The 10,969-nt window shown below is 27.8% G+C and overlaps 1 protein-coding gene across 1 annotated transcript; it reads left to right on the plus strand.

Annotated features, from left to right (window-relative positions):
- Window positions 1–8,632: 8,632 nt before the first annotated feature.
- Window positions 8,633–10,964, plus strand: LOC105117467 (pentatricopeptide repeat-containing protein At2g22070-like; the record flags this gene model as incomplete). The annotated part of the gene is made up of 1 exon (XM_011015128.1): window positions 8,633–10,964. A coding segment is annotated over exon 1 (2,274 nt), but the record flags the coding sequence as incomplete, so codon positions are not given.
- Between the last annotated feature and the right edge of the window lie 5 nt (window positions 10,965–10,969).

The following is a 10,969-nucleotide window of genomic DNA, read 5'->3' on the forward strand; positions in this document are numbered from 1 at the left end:
TGAACAGTGCCAAGTGAATGCTTCTTGCATTGCAGGTGAATTATAATTCACTCGGGCACTCTTCACTTCTTTGAGTGAACAGTGCCAAGTTGAATTAATTCACTTAGCATCGCCTAGCATGGGCACTATTATGAATAGTGTCCAGGTAAATAAAGAAAAGCCAATGGAGAGAAGCAGCTACTAGCTGCTTTTGCAAAACCCCGGTTTGATGGAAAAAATTATGGGGCCCACTAAATAAAAAAGTGTTTTTCTTAGGTTACCAAACGCTTAGTTTTCGCGGTTTGCTTTAAAAGCTAAAGCTACCGCGTAAACAAATACCCACTAAATTACCATGTTGTTTCTGGATTGAAAATATGGAAGCGTCCAGGGTGGGGTAATGAGCTTTTTTTTTTTGGCTGATTTATTGGTCCCTAAGAAATTATTGGGGTATGTTAATATTTTTTTAATTTTTTATATAATAAAAATATATTTTAACTCTCAAAATTAATAAAATTTAAAATTGTTTGTCAAATGTTTTTCATCTTTTAAAAATACTTATTTACCACCAATATAATATACATATATATAAAAAATGTTCTTCATCAAGAGTTTTTTTCTTCTCTTTTTTAGTAGACATTAAAAATTTGTAGTTAAATAATGTATATGTTTGGAGTGTTTTTGTCCTTTAACATGGTTTTTTTAATTCTCTTTCTTTTTTATTTAAAATAGCTATTAATACATGTTATTTGGATGGCATATGCAACGCTATCCAGTAACATAACTTGACATTCCACTATGTTATTGGAAGTGACATTATATCCTCTTTCTTGTAATATAGCGCTTGACAATGTATGATGGTCGAATTGTTATTAGTGGTTATTTCTTTCTTTTTTTATTTAAAGTTGTTCTTATTACTCCTTAAGAAATGGTTGGCATCTGCACTATTTGGATGGCATATGCAACGCTATCCAGTAACATAACTTGACATCCCACTATGTTATTGGAAGTGACATTATATCCTATTTCTTGTAATAAAGCGCTTGACAATGTATGATGGTTGAATTGTTATTAGTGGTTATTTCTTTTTTTTTCTCTCTCTCTTACAAGAAAAAATGCACGATTTATCTTCTTTGTTTTTGGTTTTTCAATTTTAGTTCTTATTCTTTTGATTCTTTTGAGTTTTGTTTTCATTTTTTTATAAGATTTTATTTATTTTCAATTTAGTCATTCAAATATAATTTCTCATATATTTTTTTATTTTTATTTTGATCTTTATTCTTTTTATTTTTATTTTTTTCCCTTTTATTAAAGTTTTATTGGCTTTGAATTTAACCCTCCAATTAAAAAATTTTGTTTGCCCTCTAATTTATTTTTTATTTTTATTTTTACTCTCATTATCTTAATTACAATTTTTTTAGATCTTTATGTGTAATTGACTTTTTTTTTTCAGTTTCAACATTAGCCATTTGATTTATTAAGAATTAGACTTCATATTTTTTTTTATAGTGCTTTTGATCTATTGACCTTAGTCACATGTTTGAAAAATTAATATCATTTGATTGCTCACTTTCTTTTACTATATTGTCATTGTACATTACTTTTTTTAATAAAAAAAATTGTTTGTGATTATCTATAATTTTTTTTATATAAATTATTCTCAGTCTTATGACCTAAATCACGAGTTTTGTATGACCACTTCTTCTTCAAAGATAACATATCTTAAATATTCCAATTCCTTCTCAAACATGAAACATTTTAATCTTTTTTTAAAAGAGTTTGTTATCCTTTAGTTTCTCCAAAATTAACCTAAGATTATTAAGGTGTAGTTCTAATGTAGAACTATACACCAATATAATATAAAAAAAACAATAAGATAAGTTTTCTCTAATAAAATAGCATTCATCAATGCATGAAATGTTATTAGTGTATTAGTTAATTCAAGAGGCATCACTTTGAACTCATAGTTGTGTCTTAAAGATTGTCTTTTTCACATCCTCTTCAAACATCCATAATGATGCCTAGACCTTAGGTTCAATTTAAAAAAGAACTTTGAACTATTAAGTTCATCCAAGGATTTATCTATCAATGAAATTGGAAACTTATATTTTTATGGTCAAATTATTTAACTTTTATTAGTTAATGCAAAATCTCCAAATGTTATTATTCTTCTTAACTAGTAGTATTAAATAAGCAAATGAACTATTGTTATGCCTAATTATTCAATTTCTTATCATTTATTTCACTAAATTCTCAAATTTCTTTTTATGCATATAAAAATTCTTATATGATTTTATGTGAACTTACATTTCCCTAAGAATTAATGGAATTTTACAATTCAAACTCATGGTAAGTGGCAATTATATAGGCTCTGTAAGTACAATGTTGAATTTTTTTAATAATGCTTCGATAACTAGATGTTGTATTGTATTCTATTTTGTTCTTATAGCTTTTATAGCTTTTATGGTGAAAAATTATCTAAGAAATCCATATAATCCCTCTCTAAAACTCTTATAACCTAGTTAAAGTGATTTATTATAGTCTAGCTTCCCTCACAATACCTCTCAGCTCAATCATTCTTCTATATTTCTTAAATAAAAACTTCATTTTTCTAAAATCAAATAAGATATGTGAACACACCCTTAACTAATACATTTCTAACACCAATGCATACCTTCTTAACTTTAAAACTAGTAAATCTACTTGGAATTTATAATCCTATATAAACCATAAAAATTTTAGAATGTGAGCATTGCATTTCATAACATTTCAATTAGTAATATTAACAACTAACATTATAGTCTTAACTATCTCAACTTTGATTTTAAATATCACTTATTTATTTATGAGGTTATGAGTGTTTCCATTATTTATTAGTATTACCGGATCTTTTCCTTGACAACTTTATCTAATTTTGAAGGTGTTGTGAGCATAGCTTTCTACTAATGTATTCGAAGATGATCAATACTTCTCAATCTTTTCTTCTTTTAATGATTTTTCTTTTCTTATTCTTCTGCTTAAAAAGTTTGTCTAATTTTGATTTTGAATTGGATTATAAATTGTTAACATGATTACATTAGTTATCTTATTTGAATAATGCATACTTGTAAATGTTGTTAGGTATTCATGATTATAACTTATTTTAACAACAAATCAAGTTCCTTTCATAACACAAGTGTAGATTATACCATATGGTTGGGCTATGAAAGTACTAAGTATTTGTTGTACTAAATACTATACAACATAAATCTAGATTAACCATTTAACAAGCACAATATTAAAAGTGAACAAGATAACAAATAAAAAATATGTTAGTATCAAACATTAAAGTCTATATTGAGTTTAAATTATACTTAGGCTTACACCATTAGTGTAACCTTTTCACCTTGACATAATAAACTTAACTAAACATTATGAAAAAGAAATATAAATAAACAAGATAAAAACATAAATAAGATATAAGTTAACTAAGTAAAGAAAATGAATAAAAGGTATAAGAGATTAATGAAAGTAAAACTTAAGCATTACAAAAAGTATGAAGAAAGAGAGCAAGAACATAATCTTGATCTGAAAATCAGGATGCCTTAATGCATGGAAAATATCTTCTTTTATATGCCAAAATTGAAAACTATTTATTTGTTGACTAATTATTGAGTGGGTGGCTAGATCTTGATTTAGTGACAATTCTTATCTTCTTGTCTGAACAAAACGTCATTACTAATATCAAAATTTGGACAAACTTGAATCATGAAAGTTCTAGAAAATTGTCTTATCTTTCACCAAGAAAAAAATTAAGGTCATATAAACTTCTAGAACTCAAGATATGAGTTGAACGCTAAACAATGTCAAAGTTGTAGGACAAATTCAAACTTCTCCGTTGTTGCTAAGATTTGGACTTCCAAACAGCAGAATTGAGTTTTGCATTTCACATTAATATTTTAGGCCTATATCTTAGCTTTTTAGCCATGTAAACCAAATTGAAATCTAAGATTTACAACTCCAAATATGATTCAATGACTGAACAGTATTTTAGTTTGGACTAAACCAACTTCTCTTTTCTAAGCTTAGTCTTCTCTTTGTCTTTTCACTTTCAATAGTTAAACCCATCAATCAATCTCTTGATTTATGTGATAAGCCTGAATTTAAAATGAATATTTATAATAAATTAAAAGTATCTTATATTATTAGATATGTTATTATAAAACATGTTATAGTTAAAGAGTTATTGATACTTTAAGTGCAAAATAATAATATAAAACCTTAATAAAAATACATTTTTAAGTACTAATCAGAACAAACTTATTCCTACATTTAAAACACAACCCAAATTTTTTTATTTGCTCATAAAAATTATTAGTTGATTGTTTAAAGTCATTTGACATTTCACCTCTAAATTGATTAATGGTTTCAATTGAAAATTACTTGCTAATCTTTCAAAGACATTTGTTATAGAAGTTTTTAGAATTAGTCTGCTTTTCTTGGCTATTACATAATTATATTCTTTTTTTCATTTGGTTAGCTCAAAAGATTGCATAAAAGTACTTGACTTGAGAATCTTTAATATTGGTTTAATATCTTTCTTAATGGTACTAATAAAGTTGGATATATAATATACTTTTAGCATGGAATTATTTAATAAACCCATTAATGATTTGAGTTTCTCAAATTTCTCCACATAATCTTCTACATCTTTCTATTGTTCCAGCTTGTTGAACTCTTATACTATATCATTACAAGTTTTAAATTTTATATAGATTGCCTTTAAGAACTTATCCTAGTTGGTTAAGTCATTACCTCGTACCAAAAATCTCTCATACCAAATCTCATTTATTCTTTCTAAGTATAAAAAATAAAATTTAATCCATTGGAGTACAAGTATGAAATACATCTTAGAAAGCTTTTTATACTTTTTAATCCAAACTTATAAGTTCTCTCTAAAAGAACTATGTCATTCCACTTTTGCTAAGGTTACATTATACCCTATAATATTACCTTTTTGAATTTTTATAATATCTTTATAATTGTTATTCCTTTAAGGGGGAGTATTTTTTTTAAAAATGTTAACATTCTCTCTTCTTTCATATTCACTATCTTAGTTAACCTTAAAGGAATTCAAGGTTGATAACATTGTCTCCATTTGCACTTGTAATTGTTCTATCTTCTTGCATAATTTTGCTCATTACATTTTAACTATGGCTTTAATTTCTTGTATTTTTTTAACAATATATTTATTATACTCTTCTAGAGTTATTATTCTTTTGTTGTCCACTATATTTATAAGTGATAAAATGTGATTGTTAGGATCTCTGGGACTTTGAAACCAATTTATCATGGAATATCCTTAACAATGGTGATTGATAATGAAATAATATGAGCTAAGAAGTAGAAAAAAGGAACAATAAAAAAGAAGCTTATGCAATTTACAAAAAAAAAACATTTAATTTCATTATTTGACTTACATGTCTCTCATATACTTTTATGTATACATCAAGGCTAAGTGATGTGATTTAACTTCATGAAACTTCCTTCCTAACTATTACAAATTGAGTCAACTAACTAATATCATATGTTTATTTAAATTCATCACATGTTAAGTGCCATGTTAAAGCCAATGTTATTGTTATTGTTGTTGTTGTTGTTATTATTATTATTATTATTATTATATATAAAAACTTAAAATGCATGAAGAATTTAGTATGCATCTAGAAACATATTACTATTCACCATAACATTGTAATTACCATTTTTCCATTTCAAAGAAAACCCTATGGTTTTGGTGTCAGGGATAGAGTGGTTTTTTTATTAATTACCATTAATCATTATAAGATTAATTAAGGCAATTTAGTCTTTTTATCATTCAAATACGCAGTATAATGATTATATTTCTCTAAAAAAAAATATTTTAAGAGATTACATGAGAAAAATTCGGTCTTTTTCTATTTTAAAAATAGAGTATAAAACTATAATACTTTTACGAGCAAAAATTGTTAAACTTGCATCCATGAGCTTTTTTTTTTCTCTTTTCATATTGATTTTTTAATAAAAAAATAAGTGGGGGCAATTTAATCTTTTAAATAATATAAATATTATAAAAAAAAATTTAGCATATATAGGGCACGCGTTACTAAGCAGGCAATGCTCACACCTTTATATGGTGCAGATGGTGTTGCCCCACCTCCAAATACCACTTTCTGAGACAGTGTTAGAAGTGGCTCGCTATCCTCTTTTCAAAGATGTCACATGTGTGCTTGGTGGAACAATGGTTAGGCTCTAACATACTTTTTTCTTCTCCCTCTTTTCTTTTATTCCTTTTGTCAAAATATAAAAATGTTATGTAATTTGTTTCTAGTTTTTAATTTGATCCTCATTATTTTGAATGCTATTTGTTTTGTTTTATTATCTTTTATCTGTTTTTAATTTCTCATTTTATCATTTAATTTCATTTAAATTTTATATCAAACTTGTCCCTACTCTTTTAATTTTTGTTTGTTTATTTTTAATCTTTTACAATTAAATTTTATTTTTAATTCCATCCATCAGTATTTAATTTCAAATCATTTTTAAATCAAATATAGTCCTCATTCTTTAAATTGTTATTTATTTTGTTTTGGATCATTTATTTATTGTATTTTATTTTTCAATTTTATCCCTTAGCATTTTGATGATTTGAAATTTCACTTCATTATTTTTTAGGATTTATCTTGTTTTATGTTAGTTCTAGGCTTATAACTAGAGTCATGAGTTTTGAAAGTTAACATGAGTTGACTTTTGTTTTTTTAATCCTTTAAAAACAATTAATTTTATCCTTCAACATTTAATTTAATAAGAATTATTCTTCATGTTTTTTTTTTCAATCTTCTTTCTATGGGTTATCTCAATTATGAGTTCATAATCTTAAGGTTAGCGATTTATCATTGTTTTTTTTTATTGTTCTACCTTTCAACATTAGATTATTTGATAATTGGATGTCATAGTTTTATTAAGTTTGCTTTTGACAGGATTATCCTGGTATCATGATCAGGTTGTAAATTTAACATACTAACTCAGATGGACTCAAATTGAGTTTTGTGGCCTTTTTTATGTTGTTAATTTTTTTTTGTAAATTTATTTATTATCATTGTATTTTTGTTATTAACATTATTTGAAGTAATTGAGTATATTAATCACAATTAAGTCAATGGTCCACTTTTTTAAGAACACTTGTATTGTTTTAGTATCTTTTTTTTTTCTATATTGAAAAAAAATAAGTCAACCTGGAGTGTATCGCAAGCCCTTATCTAGTTAGGATTTTTTTGGGAGCATAATAGATGTTATATTTTGAAGTACTTTTTTATTTGAAAATACATTAAAGTACTATACTATTTTTATTTAAAAAATTATTTTTAATATAAGAATAATCTAAAAACAAAAAAAAAAATTTGAAGCAAAAACATTTTTTAAAAAATATAAGTTGAATCAGAAAGGCAAATAGAAACTTAGGGGTCGTTTGTTTGCTCGGAAAGTGATTTCCTGGAAATCACTTTCCAAACTTTCCTGTATTTGTTTGTCAATATAAAAGTTGGTCAACAAAATACACTTTCCAGTCAAAGAAAATTTTAAATTGATTTTCAGAAAAGTATTTTTTTTTTATTTTGAACAGAAAACACTTTCTAGAAATTATAAAAAATTTAGAAATATCATATTATTTGCTAATTATATCAAAATTAATCCTCACACTTTTGATTGATATATCTTTTGTTTGATTTTTTTTTTCAATTTTATCCCTTAAAATTTAATTTAATTTAATTTTAGTCTTTATTTTTATGATTGTTATTTGTTTTTTTCTTATCATTTTTTTAATTAAAATTTCGTATCTATCAAATCACTTTTCAAATTTTCTCGTATTTGTTTGTCATTAGAAAAGTTTATCAACATAAATACTTTTTGATCAAAGAAAATTTTAGCTTGATATTTAGAAAAGTGTTTTCCTTTTATTTTGAGCGGAAAACACTTTCTAGAAGTTATAAAAAAATTAAAAATATCATAGTATTTGCTAATTATATCAAATTTGGTTCTCAAACTTTTAATTGATATATATTTTGTTTGAATCTTCTTCTTCTTCTTTTTTTTCAATTTTATTCCTTAAAATTTGATTTTTATATTAATTTTGATCCTTATTTTTATGATTGTTATTTGTTTTTTTTATTGAATCTTTTTATCTATCAAATTTGGTTCTCAATATTTTAAATGTTTCTTATTTTATTTAAAATAATTTATGAAATTATAATTATTATTATTATTTTAATTTCATCATATTTTAATTTTTTTATTTGTTAGATTTAATCTTTATTATTTTAATTATTATTTATTTTATTTAAGATAATTTATGAAATTAAATTTCTTTCAATTTCATTCTTATTCAACTTTTTAATTTGTAAGATTTGTTTATCATTATTTTAATAAATTTTAAAAAAATTAATAAGTTATATTTTAACTTTTTATAATATAATTAAATATTAAAAAATATTTTTTAATTTATTTTCATACTACTCCAAAACATTAAAAAATAATTTATTTTTTAAATATTTATTTATTAAAAAATTTACTTTCGAAAAAACAAAAAACAAAATTTCTTCAAACAGCGAACAAACGGAGCTTAGTTTGCCGTAACCAATCTTGTGCTTCTTCTACAAATTAGCATGACGTAACATTAACCCGTTTTAATCCACCCTCCAATGGAGATCCCAAACCCACCGTATTTCTCTTGTCATTCGGAGTCTTGTGCCCATCTCCTGCAAACTAGCCTTAAATCGAGGGAAGCTTTAAAAGGAAAATCAATCCATGCTCAAATGGTTAAATTAGGCCTTACCTTCAGTGTCTATTTAACGAACAACCTCATGAACTTGTATGCAAAAACCGGGTTTCTTTTAGATGCCCACGATTTATTCGATGAAATGCCTGTGAAGACCACTTTCTCATGGAACACAATTCTTTCTGGGTATGCGAAGCAGGGAAAATTAGAGAGAGCCCATCAGGTGTTTGATTTAATACCTGTTCGTGATTCTGTTTCGTGGACTACGATAATCGTGGGTTATAATCAAATGGGTCGTTTTGAAGATGCGATAAAGATTTTTGTAGATATGGTGAAGGATAAAGTTTTGCCGACCCAGTTCACACTTACTAATGTCCTTGCTTCTTGTGCTGCCACCGGGTCTCGAGGTATAGGGAAGAAGGTTCATTCTTTTGTTGTTAAATTAGGACTTCATGCGTGTGTTCCTGTTGCAAATTCGCTTTTAAACATGTATGCAAAGACAGGGGATTTGAAGATGGCCAAGGTTGTTTTTGATAGGATGAAGTTGAGGAACACATCAAGCTGGAATGCTATGATTTCCTTGCATATGAATTGCGGCAGGGTTGACCTCGCTCTTGCTCAGTTTGAGCTATTGAGTGAACGCGATATTGTTTCATGGAATTCAATGATTGCAGGATGCAATCAGCATGGTTTTGATAATGAAGCATTACAGTTCTTCTCTAGTATGTTAAAAGATACGTCTCTGAAGCCTGATAGGTTTTCCCTAGCAAGTGCTTTATCGGCTTGTGCCAATCTTGAGAAGTTGAGTTTTGGTAAACAAATTCATGGTTATATTGTTCGGACAATGTTCGACGCTTCAGGAGCTGTGGGAAATGCTTTGATCTCAATGTATGCAAAGTCTGGAGGAGTTGAAATTGCTCGAAGAATCATCGAGCAGAGTGGGATTTCAGATCTTGATGTGATAGCTTTTACGGCCTTATTGGATGGATATGTCAAGCTTGGTGATATAACCCCAGCCAGACAAATATTTAACTCATTGAAAGATCCCGATGTGGTTGCTTGGACTGCAATGATTGTAGGTTATGTACAGAATGGCTTAAATAATGATGCTATAGAGGTATTCAAAACAATGGTTAGTGAAGGGCCTCGGCCAAACAGTTTTACTCTAGCAGCTATGTTGAGTGCCAGTTCAAGTGTGACATCTTTGAATCATGGAAAACAAATTCATGCAAGTGCAATAAGATCAGGGGAGGCATTATCACCTTCTGTGGGCAATGCTCTGACTACGATGTATGCAAAAGCTGGAAGCATAAATGGTGCACGGAAAGTATTCAATCTTCTACGTCAGAACAGAGATACTGTCTCTTGGACTTCTATGATCATGGCTTTAGCTCAACATGGTCTTGGAGAAGAAGCCATAGAACTATTTGAACAGATGTTGGCACTTGGTATCAAGCCTGATCATATAACTTATGTCGGGGTGCTCTCTGCCTGTACACATGGAGGATTGGTGGAGCAGGGCCGAAACTATTTTGATTTGATGAAAAATGTACACAAAATTGATCCCACCCTGAGCCACTATGCATGCATGGTTGACCTATTTGGGCGTGCTGGATTGCTGCAAGAAGCATACAAATTTGTAGAAAATATGCCTACGGAACCAGATGTTATAGCTTGGGGTTCACTTTTATCTTCTTGTAAGGTTTATAAAAATGTTGATCTGGCAAAAGTTGCGGCAGAGAGACTGCTATTTATTGAGCCTAACAATAGTGGGGCATACTCTGCCCTTGCTAATGTGTATTCATCTTGTGGGAAATGGGATGATGCTGCAAAAATTAGAAAATTGATGAAGGCTAGAGGAGTTAAAAAGGAGCAAGGACTTAGTTGGGTTCAGATCCAGAACAAAACCCATGTATTTGGAGTGGAGGATGGTCTTCATCCACAGAAAGACGAAATCTATAAGATGATGGACAAGATCTGGAAGGAGATAAAAAAAATGGGTTTTGCTCCAGACACTGAATCTGTATTGCATGACCTTGAAGTAGAAGTGAAAGATCAGATTCTTAGATATCACAGCGAGAAACTTGCCATCGCATTTGGGATAATAAGTACTCCAGAAAACACTACATTGCGGATCATGAAGAACCTTCGAGTCTGTAATGACTGTCACAATGCCATCAAATTTATCTCCAAGCTTGTGGA

The sequence above is a fragment of the Populus euphratica genome, unplaced genomic scaffold (genome assembly GCF_000495115.2).
Source record: "Populus euphratica unplaced genomic scaffold, PopEup_1.0 scaffold1366.1, whole genome shotgun sequence".
In the NCBI taxonomy this organism is placed as follows: Eukaryota; Viridiplantae; Streptophyta; class Magnoliopsida; order Malpighiales; family Salicaceae; genus Populus; species Populus euphratica.